The sequence below is a fragment of the Drosophila guanche genome, unplaced genomic scaffold, assembly GCF_900245975.1.
Source record: "Drosophila guanche unplaced genomic scaffold, DGUA_6, whole genome shotgun sequence".
NCBI lineage: Eukaryota > Metazoa > Arthropoda > Insecta > Diptera > Drosophilidae > Drosophila > Drosophila guanche.
In genome coordinates, this window is record NW_022995747.1 from 1650322 (window position 1) to 1662234 (window position 11913).

Consider the following 11913-nt stretch of genomic DNA (forward strand, 5'->3'; position numbering starts at 1 on the left):
ACATTAATTCCATCAACTGTACGCCTAATTCGCGCTGCCAAAGATCTATGCATTTAGTTTGAGAAAAAACGTATACTTGAGTGACACAGAGAGCTCTTGACCATAGTACTACCTTCTATTATAATGAACGGTCCCCCCTTATCACAGTCAATGTCAAGCATCAGTTTAGTGAATCAACAAATAACAAATTGGGCAAGTAAACAATACGCAAAAAAATTACCACATGCCACACAATGTGCAAATATGTGAAAACATAGCCAGAGTCAGGTATAGGCGATCGAGGAGATGCGCTACAAAAGGCGCTTTAATTTTCTAGAATTTATTGAGAGCAAGAGATTTGTGTCAGATTTGTATAGCGTATGAAATGCACCTCCAGACTCTCTCTCTGGGCGTGCGGTAGGGTATGGGCTGTGCTGGCATTGATGCGCTCATGAAATCTATGTGCAAAATTGCCCCAGGGCCAGTGTCAACGAAAGGAGTGATAGCATTTCGCACCCACAAACAGGCAGCGCAGAATGTACAGAGACTAATCGCTGACATTGAACTGCAGCAGTCACTGCCGCAGATCATGAACCGAGTGTGGAGAGATGTGGAAATTGCACCCGAAGAGCCACAATAAAAGCAAACACACACACACACACACACACAATATGGGTCAGGCAGCGGGTGCTTTATCAGTTGGCTGGCAAACGCCGAGCGACGAGCATCTAATCCGAGTTTAAAAAAAAAAAAACAGAAATACGGCGTATTTATTTCTGTGACGGAACTGGGAAGCAATGATGCTGGGACTGGAACTGGGACTGCTATGCCTGGTGTCGCCTCTGCTGCTGCTGGGGGGCCTGCAGGCCACGGACTTACGTAAGTGCGGAACAGATGAGCGAGTGGGTCGGACCTCACCCCTTTTCGATTATTCGCGCAGCTTACGAGACACTGAGGGAGCAGATTATGGAGGCGGAGCGACTGGCCTCGCTGGGCGGCAACATTTGGCTCACCTCGGACGAGGAGAAGGCCAACAGCATCCTGATGAACGCCAAGCGAGCGGAGATTGCCGAAGGCATCAAGACGCCGGAGAAGTATCCCCCAGCCATGCACTTCTTTCAGGGCAGACAGTATGTGCGGCAGAGCGAGGTCTTTCGCTTTATTCAGAAGATGCCAAAGGGCGCCTTTCTGCACGGCCACAACACGGGCATGGTGACGTCCAAGTGGGTGATTGGCAATCTCACCACAACTAACAATCTCTACACTTGCCGCAATGTGGATGGACTCCTGGTGTTCACCTACGATCAGAGTGGCTGCCACAGCGAGGTGCAGAATGTGTGCACGGAGCGCATCAATGCGGAGGATCGGGGCAAGTACGAGCGGCAGCTGGAGAAGCACATTAATATGCATCGACAGAGGCCAGAAGGTAACAAAACAACAACAAACGAAGTTTGAGAGAGAGAGCGAGAGAGCGTGGGGAATAAGTTATTGGTTCTTGACACAGCTAACAAAGTCACCTTGTTGGTAAATGCACATTTGTCCATGGTGAAATTACTAACTTATTCACCACGCTCAAGAAGACAAGCGCTAGAAAGGGATAGAGATAGAGCAGTGGCCCGTTTCGTGTTTCGTTTCACTTTGTTTTCCTCTTCCCAGCTCTCCTCCCGCAACGCAAAAAGATTTGGGAACGCTTTGAGAATATTTTTACGACTGTCGATCGGTTGTACAAGTACAGACCCTCCTACTGCGCCTACCACAAGCGACTGCTGGAGGAGCTGTGCGAGGACAACATTATCTACGCCGAGGTGCGCGCCTCCCTGTCGCCTGTGAGTATGTTTTGCAGCCATAGAGGAGCGTTAACCGTAATCCCTTTTGTCAGCTGTACGACGACAACAATCGCACGCTGAGCACATTGGAGGTGGCCAACGAGCTGGAACGCATTGTGGAGGAGTTCAAGGCAAAACATCATGACTTTGTGGGCTTAAAGGTGATCTACGCCAAGCGGAATCGTGCCAGCGAGGAGGAGATGAGCAGACGCATAACCACGTTCAAGCAGTTGCAGTGAGTACAAGGAAAAGTAGAGCCCAGAAGAAGCCTAACTGTGTTTTCCCCACAGCCATGCCAAGCCAAACTTTGTCATTGGATTTGATTTGATTGGCCAAGAGGACACGGGTGATCCGCTCAACAAATACGTCAACGAGCTGTCCGATCTGCCCAGCACTGCCAACTACTTTTTCCACGCGGGCGAGACAAGTGAGACAAACAAACAAACAGCCAAAGGGAAAGCCAACCAAAACTAAAGATCGTTCTCTCCACAGATTGGCATGGCCGCACCGACTGGAACATGATGGATGCCATACTGCTCGGCTCCAAGCGCATTGGACACGCCTTTGCCTTGCCCAAGCATCCGCAGTTGTGGTCCACGATCAAGAAGCGTGACATTGCCATCGAGGTGAATCCCATTTCCAATCAGGTGCTGGGCTTTGTCTGGGATCTGCGCAATCATCCGGCGAGCTTTTTAATTGCCCAAAACTTTCCCATTGTGATATCATCGGATGATCCCGGGCTCTGGGGTGCCAAGGGTCTCAGCTTTGACTTTTACTACGCGTTCATGGCCATGGCGCCGGCCGAGGCGGACTTGCGCTTCCTCAAGCAGCTGGCCCTGAACTCCATCAAGTATGCGGTGCTCACATCGGACGAGCGGCGCAAGATCAATCGCATCTTTCAGCGCAAGTGGCACGAGTTTATTGCCAATGTCTTGAATCCAAAGTTTTAATTTTAATACACAAAATCAGATTAAGCTAAAACCTAATCCGCACTTGGGGCATACCAGCCATGCAGGCACTTGGGCACTGGTCCGCTTGTGTGAAAGTCACAGCGTCCCAGCTCCGTCATGGTCTTGGCACAGAGCACGATGAGGCCCACATAGCGATCGTTGAGTCCACCCACGACCATGGAGGCGAGTATGACGCCATCATCCTCGCTTTGCGGCTGCGGCGAGGGCACAAAAATGGGCTCACTGGGATAGACATTCTCCTCGCACCAGCTGAGGCTCGTCTTTTGCCACACGTCCACTTTGAGGAGCTGCAAGGGAGAGAGTTTTACTAGGGGAGATATTTCAGGGGTTATAGCTGACTCACCGTGCCTGGGTTGGGTGCATCCACATCGGAGCTTATGGCATAAAAGTAGCGATAATTTTTGCCATTGTGTTTGTCATAGCTGATCCTTGGCGTCTCGCAGCCCCAATCGCAGAGCATTTCGGGACGCAAAAAGATGCCACGTGAGTCCTGATACGCCTCCGCGCGACTGCTCTCGAGGGTCACCAGATTAATGGCCGCCTCCAGCTCGTAGCGGCCACGCTTGACCTCACGCTGGGCAGTGTCTTCCGCGGCTTCCTCCCTTGCAGTCTTGCCATTGGTGGGCATGTAGGTAATATCCGCATACTGTGACACAGAATGCTTCAACGTTCTCGAAGGTTGAGCAGAGCTAAGACCTGCCAGCGACAAAGACTTGATGAGGCGTCTCCTACCCGCCGCTGAGCCTGTCTCGTGGCTGTGCATCTTGGAGCCGAGAGGCAGCACAAATCTCAGTGGGCGACCGCGAAAGAGCGTGGCATAATTCGGATTCGTTTGCATATTGGCAATGGCCTCCAGGTACATGCAGTTGATCATCTCGGGATTCTTGTAGCTGCAAATGTCCACCACAACGTGGCCATCCAGCTCGAAGCTGTTGATGATGTGCAAGTAGAAGAAGGACTCTGACTCGTAGGATTGCAGCAGCTTCCCACTCGAGCGCTCGATCAAATGGAAGATCGTTGGCTTGTCCTCGAACCACTTGAGACACGCGGACAAATTCTGATTGGACAGCTGCGCCTTGATGTACTCCGTGAGGGACACGGACAGCGGCTGTTCCACAATGACAAAGTAATGCTCGGTGAGGCCAAAGGTGTGCATGTAGCCGGGATGTAGCTTCCAGCGGCAAGGCAGCGTGGCCACTACGTGCGCCTCCTCGAACATGTGCTGGCCCTTGGGGAAGCAAATGATGGTGTAGGCCGGCCCGGACTTGGTCATTGCTGTGCCCAGATTGTAGACTGTGCCGCTGGGCAGCACATGCGGATGCGAAGTGTGATTGACGACGCCCACATAGTCGCTTAGGCAGATGCGTCCCTCAGTGGCCAGAGTGCAGGGATTGATGCTGGAACAGACATACTTTAGAGGAGAAAGAGAAGATTGGGAAAGGGTCTGGTACCCACCGATGCATAAAGGGCGTCTCGGTAAACGTATAATACTCATCGCCAAAGGGGTAAATGGATATCATTGAGTTATCCGTGCCATTATCCGGTCGAAAGATGGCCGCAAATTTGTCGAAAATCGAATGACAAGGATCCGGCACCGCTGCCGTGCCAAACTCTGTCACAACAATCCGCTGAGCTGCGCGATTCTTGCGCAATGTGTCCGTGTCCACAAAGCGACTTTGGTAGGTCACTCGGCCATTCCTTATGGCAAAACGATGCAGCAGCGCGGAGCAGTCGAAGAGATGGCCAAAGCGCTGTTCGCCCACCTTCCAGCTGCCGGGACCATTGCGCAGCAGGCTGCCATTGAGCCACTTGGGTATGTGGCCGCTGGCATGACCCTCAATGGGATCCACAATCTCACGCTCGCAGGAACGCAGCCAGACATCCGATGAGCAATTGGGATAATAGCGACCGCTGCCATCCAGTCGCTGTGCCTCCGGATCATGCTCTTTGTCATCGTATTTTACCTGTGGGGGAAGGAAAGGGAGGGATTGATTCATGGCACTAATCCAAAAGAATTTGTTGCCATGGATTAATGCGGATTATTCTGTCTGCTGGCGCTATTCCCACATTCCATATGCCCCAGCTGTGGGATTCCCAAGGAAGGTCTATGGATAAGCCGTAAGCTCAAAAACTGATGAAATTCAAATCCAACTTCAATCATTTGAAATTCTGTCAACTGCTCGTTTTGGATAAACTTCTTTTGGAATCCTTTGGCCCCAAACTTCAATTCGAAATTTTAACGTTAATAATTTTTGGACCAACCGCGAAGAAATCCCGCATAAAGCTCTTGAACACCCCAGCCGCCATTGCCAAGGAAAGTCTGTCGCGGTAAGTCCTCGGCTGATGCAATATCCAAAAGCAGAAACACAACAATCCACGTGTGCCGTGCCGTTCCGATCCGTTTCGTTTCGTTCCGTTTGCAATGAAAACCAAATGACAACTGGCAAGTGCTCCCCCAGTGTTGGTTCGCACCTAATGCCGGTGCGCCGTCCAGCCACAGGGCTAGCTTATGAGGGTGGTGGCGGCGACCAATTGGAGGCAACTGACCCTACGCCGTGTGGCAGCGTTATTCATAATTTTGATTGACAGCCGACGTAGCTAGACCAAACGCCCCCACCAAGCACACAAGTTGCGGGGGCTCAGCATTTTTGCCGCTTCGTCGCTCACTCGCTGAGGTGTGCATTGGCTGCATTTGCTAGGAAACTCAACACCACACCCACTAACAGACTGACAGACTGCCAGACTGACAAACTGACTGACATCTGTGGCTGACCTTGCACCGTTACTAACGTATCTCGTATCTCTCCCCACAGAAGAAGAAGCCAAAGCGGAGCAAAGTCAAACCCAAGATGTTGAAGTAAGTAAAACCGAATTAAGCGAATTAACCCTAAGCCTTTAAGCGGCTTGCCGCCTGCACACACAAACACACACATTATGCACAGATTTAGGTTCATGATCAAATCAATTACTGGACCCACTCGAAGTCATTTAGAAACATAAATCGCCGGAGAACAGGTGCAGCATCAGGCAGCATCTGCCCCAGATCCGGCATCTTAAATTGATTTTTGTGCAGCTGCAGCTCTTCAAATGCTAAATCTATTAAATGCAAGAGGGATTACCAACTAAGTTCTGCCTATCCACAACCTAGACCTTCCAAGCTTAGTTAGATCTTAACGTAATTAGTTGCATTTTACTAAGTTAAATTTCCATTTTCCGTTAAAGTCAAACGAGCAGTGTTGTCAAACGCACAATTCACACCTCGAACAGCTGATTTGCGCAGCTGAAAAAAAAGGCAAAAACAAACGACGCACATATTGGACATAATTAGAATTTAAGGCCAACCTGGCGGCAATTTGACTATTTGACACCTTTAACCTTCTCCACCTGTGCCCGTCCAGCTTCAACAACGTCCAAGACACTGCCAGCCTGTACGCCTTCAACAACTTGGCCAAGGAATGTAATTTTTCGCCTACCGACAGTGGCTACGATTTTGACGACTGCTCCTGGTTCAATTTCTACGGCAATCCCAACGACATGAGCAGCGACTCTGTGCCAAGGAATGGCCCTGGAAGTGGATCCGCCAGCAGAATTCCACGATGTGCCCAAAGACCACGCCAAATGTCAGCGTCCCCGAGATCACCTCAAATGGCGGCGTCGCCACGGCCGCGTATGGCGGCATCCCCACGGCCAAACTACGCCTTCCAGCCGCTATTCCATGAACGTGCAACCCACGAGGACGATACAGTATTAACGCAGGAGCTGTGGAAGTTGGCGCGCAAGTCGGGCACGCTGAATCTGTCGAACAAGGGATTGGCTCGTGGTGAGTAAATCACCGCCAAGCAATGCAGTGCACCCACCCATGTGTAGATTCAAATGTTAGGCACCAATGCAGTGGTGTCGCAGCAGCAATATCGACGCTGGAGGTCCCAGGTGAGGCCGCGCAACGAGGAGCAGCAGCAGTCAATGTGCAACGATCTCGTTGACAGCAGCGCCTTGTGGTTTCAGTTCATGTGAGACAATCGCGACTGATCTCGAACTTGGCCCTGGCTGTCCCGTAAAAGGAGTCGACAACATTTGCCGCTTCACTGGGCAGCGCCCGTGCCTGCAGTCGATGTCTTAAAGCTGTTCCCAATGTGCGCCAGTCAACGTTTAGTTTGCGCAGCGTGCAGGCTGCTCGCGGATCCCAGTTGCTGCATCCTCCATCAAAATTGCGTCCTCCAAGCCAACAACGCGCAAGAAGCAGCAGCTGACATCGTTCTGCATCTGTGCACCGCACCCGAGGCGACGACGTAGCTACTATCAGATACGCGAATTTCAGATGGCCTCCTCGGAGAGCGAGGACCCAGACGATGAGCTAGAGCTGGAACTGGACGAGGATGAGCCAGCGCCGCAGCCCAGCGAAGAAGCCTGTAGCCTAGTGTTAGTCTTGCAGCCAACAGTCAGCTAATTGTTTCCATAACTCATCCATTTCAGTGCCAAAGCGATTGTACGACATCAACGATGCGGATGCGGAGAGCAAGGCGGCCACGCTGGAGCAGCTGTGCATCAAGGACGAGGATGCCTGGTGGAACCAAGTGCCATTGACCAACTTGGATTTGAGCTCCAATGCTTTGACGAAACTATCCCCAAAGATTGAGAATCTGCAGTCGCTGACCGTGTTGATTGTATGTGCAGCAAGCCTTCAGGCTGACTTTTCCTTAAACTAATCCAACTCTCGCTCTCCCTTAGCTCCATGACAACGCCCTAGCATCGCTGCCGCCGGAGATTGGCAAGCTGGAGAAGCTCATGCGCCTGAATGTGAGTCGCAACAAGCTCAGCGACTTGCCCAGGGAGCTGTACAGTCTGCCTGAGCTGCGGCATTTGAATCTCAGCTACAATCAGTTCAACGAACTCAATCCGGACATCAGCGATCTGCACATGCTGGAGTTTCTGGTGAGTGTGGAGCTCCCTCCCCCTTTGCCTTAAACCCGGTTGTGGTGTCTTATTAATCTGTAATCCCCCCCAATCCCCCCTCTAACTCCGCTTGTTAACCAAAATTCTAAACCTAAAAGGATGCTGGGCATAATAACATACAATCCCTGCCTGGCGGTATTGGTTTTCTGGTGCGCTTAACCGCCCTCTTGTTGCCCCATAATCACATTAAGGATTTGCCTCCTGATCTGGTTAACATGCGCTGTAAGTGCCTCACTAAGAGTGCCCCCGTCCTGCCATTAACCCTTGATCTCGTCCCCCCTCGAAGCTTTGCAAAGGGTGGACCTCATGCAGAACGACCTCACCTGCTTGCCCGAGGACATGGGCCTGCTCAGGAAGCTGCAGTTTCTGTACATCCAACATAACGATATCCTGGAACTGTCCGACTTTGAGGGCAACGAAGCCTTGACCGAACTGCATGCCAGCAATAATTATATAGAGGTAAGAAGACTGCGGGAAGGTTCATGCATAAACGCTCTATAACAAATCCTCTCCCCGCAGAAGATACCCATCAGGATGTGTGAGAACTTGCCACACCTCAAGGTACTCGATCTGCGCGACAATAAGATATCAGAGCTGCCCGATGAGCTGTGTCTGCTGCGTAATCTCAACCGCTTGGATGTCTCTAACAACAGCATCGACACGCTGCCCGTCAGTCTGTCCTCGCTGGCTCATTTGATTAGTCTGCAGGTGGAGGGTAATCCCATCAAGTCGATTCGTCGTGACATCCTGCAGTGCGGCACATCGCGCATACTGAAGACGCTGCAAGAGCGTTCGCTGGCCAAGAGCAAGGAGGAGGGTGGCTCCACCGATGGTGCTGCTGGAGCGCGTCTCTGTGGCGGAGAATCTGGCGCCGCAGCAAGCAACACAGCCGCAAATTATCCCGACAGGTATGTGCAGCAGATTATGCTCAGCATTTCAGAGCAGCAAACTCATCTACGCCGCAGCAGCAGGGACAGCTATCAGCAAGAGCAGCAGCCACAAGAACAGCCTCAGCAGCAGCACTTTCCATGTCAGTGTCAATATCAGTGCCAGTCACAAATGCAAATGGAGGACCCACGCTCTTGTGTCTATGTGCAGCCGCGCAGCTATTCGCAGTACCAATCAGTGGACTATGAACAAGAGCAAAGCATGGACCCCTCTGGCCAATATATGCAACAGCAACAGCAAGAGTTTCCAACGTTCAATGGCTTTGGTGGCATGTTTCCGCAGCAGCAGCAAATATTCTATGGCCAAAACGGGTCCAACTTCAATCAGAGCAGCTCAAACTTCAATCAGTGCGCCGTCTGTCCGCGTTGGGTGTAGCGTATCACAAAGTTCCAAGTCACATTGTTAACATTAAGCCCAAAACGCATCGCAAAAGATAATAACTTGAGCCTCTTCTCTCTCCCGCAGATACAAACTGCGTCACACGCGCACTTTGGCTGTCAATTTGGAGGAACTAACCGATGTGCCCGATGAAGTCTTTCAATTGGCACAGGCAGAGGGTGTGCATGTGGTGGACTTTGCGCGGAATAACCTGAGAACGTTGCCAAAAGGGTGGGCTACCACAGCAACCCCATGTTGAATGTTTCTTTAACGAATTTATCTGTCTTCCTGTGCAGCTTGCAGCACATGCAGCAACTCGTCACGGAACTGGTGCTCGCCCACAATCTCATTGCCCAAGTGCCGCAGTTTATTTCACAGTTTACGCGCATTTCGTTACTGAATTTATCCAACAATCTGCTGACTGACTTGCCCAAGGAGTTTGGTGTGCTGAACACGCTGCGTGAGCTGAACATAGCCAACAATCGGTGGGTGCCATGAGCAACACTTTAATTATAAATAATTACAAGCCTCTGTCTTCGTTTCCCTTACAGCTTTGCGTTTATTCCCAACGGCTTGTACGATTTGCAGGGTCTGGAGATACTCATTGCTAGCGATAATCACATCAAGGAGTTGAATGTCTCGGGACTAAAGTGCATGCCGCGCTTGTCCACTTTGGATTTGCGCAACAATGACATTGATTTCATACCGCCCATTTTGGGTACACTGACCAACATAACGTAAGAACAAGAGCTGAAAAATAATTATAGAAATTTAATTCGTTTTCCTTACAGCCACTTGGAGCTGGTGGGCAATCCATTTCGCCAGCCACGTCATCAAATCCTAATGAAGGGCACCGAATCAATTATGTCGTATCTGCGGGATCGCGTGCCCAGATAGAGGCACAATTTCGCAATTTACTTTCTTTTATTTAAGCCAATTTCGACACTTGTACATTTGTTTTTGTTTTGGTACAAGTTCTATAACCCTGATAACTCTCTACTACAAGGCTCTACCACGCCCACACACAGCCATGCTGTCAGCTTAAGCCTCTGCCTGTGTGTGGACGTGGCGGAGATCGCGCAAGGAAGGTACCTTATAACACATAGCAAATATCCCCCGCAGCTACCAACTATCAACTGAACTAGTCAGCGTTTGGCCAGGCACAACGCACACTCCCTGTTAAATTCTGTTCTAAAATTAGCAATACAAATTACAAAATCAATTAAAAATTATAGAAAAAAAGCAATGCCAAGTCCATATATTTTTAAACAATTTATACCTCAATTATGTAATTATTTAGTGACGAGCAAAGGGAACGAATAGTTATAGTGAAGAAAGGGCAAGCTGCAAGGTAACTTAGACCTAAGATATTTTAAATTTAATCTAAAAACAAAACGTTTCCCGCTTAATTGTGCTCCACAACTTCACTGCGCAGTCGTTTGGCCAGTGTGCGGCGCAGCTGGAGTGCTGAATTCTCCTCGCTCTCCGGCGGTGCAGAGAGCTCCATGGTCTTGCCACCGTTCTCGAGCAGCTGCTGTGCCACTTGTGCGCTGCTGGGACGTGCACCCTCGGCGCCCTGCGGACTGCCACGGGCCAGTGTCTCCTGCAGCTGCTTGGCGCGTGCCTGCTTCTTGATTTCCACGATTTTATCGCGCTGCTGACGCAGATACTCCTGACGCGATGTCACATCGGTGGGATCCACCCTGTCCTCCTGCTCGAAGAACAAATTCAAGCGCTGAAACTTGTCGTTGACTAGGTCCAAGCTGGCCTCCTGGTCGGGCGTCAAGGCAGCCTCGGGACTCTCCAGCTCATCGGCCACAGTTTTGGCAATGAGTTGATCCACGTCAACGGCGGCATCGCTGTTGGTACAAAAATCATCAGAAGGGGAGCATAAATATTCACATTTGATCTGCCCACCCCTGATCGGAGCCTGTGGCGCTGTTGCTGTCACCCTCATCCACGGAATTTTGTGCCAATTGATTTTTCTCTATCAAATCCAAGGCCTGCAGCTGCAGCTCCACATTGCGTTGCGTCATCATGCGTATGAAGATTTTTACATCATTGGCGGCCCATATCTAGAGACGATTATCATTAGCAGAACGCTGGGAAGAGGCTGCTCTTGGGCGTACCTGTTGGAACAGCACCTGATGGAACTGAAAGGGATTCTCGCCCTGGCCCTGCTGACGACCCTCCAGGCAGGCCAGCTCGAATTGCTCTGGGGATATTTGCATTTCCTCCATGAAGCTGCCGAGCATGTAGTCGACGAGGTTCTTGTATTCCTCGTGAATCTGTAGGATTTCCTCATTGTGCTCGTCCAACTGCAGATTGGGATCGAAGACTGCACCAAGAGGGGGTTAGGCTTCGGGTTAGGAGATGACGTGGCCCTACTGTTAGTCTCACCCAAAGATCTCTGCTCGATGAAGGTCTGCAGCGGTGCATTCCACACGGGTCCATGGAGGAAGCAAACCAACGAATCAAAAACCCAAGAATCTTCAACGGACATGTTTGATGCAACTTCTTCAGATAATCCCCAATGCCGTAATGCGAAAAGTTCAGGCTGTAAACATTTGTTTGGTCCTTGAAAGGACATTGCGTTGTCCTGACAACACCCAATACCCGAGGGAACCCAACAACCTCAAGGGTTGTACAGACAATAAAAAACGCTTGGCAGAGCTTCGACGCATGTTTTTTTTCTGTTTAAAAACTATTAAAAACTATTATTTAATTTACTCATAATCATAATATAGTTTATATATATCGTTTATGTTTAAACAACTAAATAAAGTATCCAAATTATATATATGTAATGGGTATGTGTGGGTGTACGTGTACGTGTGTGTGTTAGGTTTAGGGATTAG

At 50.2% G+C, this 11913-nt stretch overlaps 4 protein-coding genes across 9 annotated transcripts; 2 read left to right on the forward strand and 2 right to left on the reverse strand.

Moving 5' to 3' along the window:
* Positions 1-687: 687 nt before the first annotated feature.
* LOC117582895 (adenosine deaminase 2) lies at positions 688-2791 on the forward strand. The gene is made up of 6 exons (XM_034270988.1): positions 688-858; positions 920-1405; positions 1636-1805; positions 1859-2040; positions 2096-2232; positions 2298-2791. The coding sequence occupies exons 1-6, from the start codon at positions 777-779 to the stop codon at positions 2753-2755; spliced, it is 1515 nt and encodes a 504-aa protein (XP_034126879.1). The 5' UTR covers positions 688-776; the 3' UTR covers positions 2756-2791.
* Positions 2695-5249, reverse strand: LOC117582892 (carotenoid isomerooxygenase). The gene is made up of 4 exons (XM_034270984.1): positions 5039-5249; positions 4232-4740; positions 3120-4173; positions 2695-3063 (listed from the first exon to the last, which is right to left on the reverse strand). Exons 1-4 carry the CDS (start codon positions 5081-5083, stop codon positions 2788-2790), a joined length of 1884 nt encoding a protein of 627 aa, XP_034126875.1. The 5' UTR covers positions 5084-5249; the 3' UTR covers positions 2695-2787.
* On the forward strand, positions 4981-10154 carry LOC117582890 (leucine-rich repeat-containing protein 40). 6 transcript variants are annotated; one of them, XM_034270979.1, is made up of 13 exons: positions 4986-5104; positions 5590-5633; positions 6175-6596; positions 7250-7440; positions 7505-7708; positions 7828-7951; positions 8016-8188; positions 8249-8637; positions 8695-9048; positions 9143-9286; positions 9352-9540; positions 9607-9792; positions 9847-10154. In XM_034270979.1, exons 2-13 carry the CDS (start codon positions 5626-5628, stop codon positions 9950-9952), a joined length of 2490 nt encoding a protein of 829 aa, XP_034126870.1. In that variant the 5' UTR covers positions 4986-5104; positions 5590-5625; the 3' UTR covers positions 9953-10154. The 6 variants fall into 6 exon arrangements, 5 of the variants coding, with proteins under 5 accessions (XP_034126870.1, XP_034126872.1, XP_034126873.1 ...); XM_034270982.1 differs by lacking the exon at positions 4986-5104 and adding an exon at positions 5384-5451; XM_034270981.1 differs by lacking the exon at positions 8695-9048 and having other exon boundaries at positions 4991-5104.
* A 281-nt stretch (positions 10155-10435) lies between these two features.
* LOC117582899 (cilia- and flagella-associated protein 36) lies at positions 10436-11603 on the reverse strand. Its single transcript, XM_034270992.1, has 4 exons — positions 11456-11603; positions 11185-11393; positions 10973-11130; positions 10436-10914 (listed from the first exon to the last, which is right to left on the reverse strand). The coding sequence occupies exons 1-4, from the start codon at positions 11556-11558 to the stop codon at positions 10461-10463; spliced, it is 924 nt and encodes a 307-aa protein (XP_034126883.1). The 5' UTR covers positions 11559-11603; the 3' UTR covers positions 10436-10460.
* Positions 11604-11913: the final 310 nt, after the last annotated feature.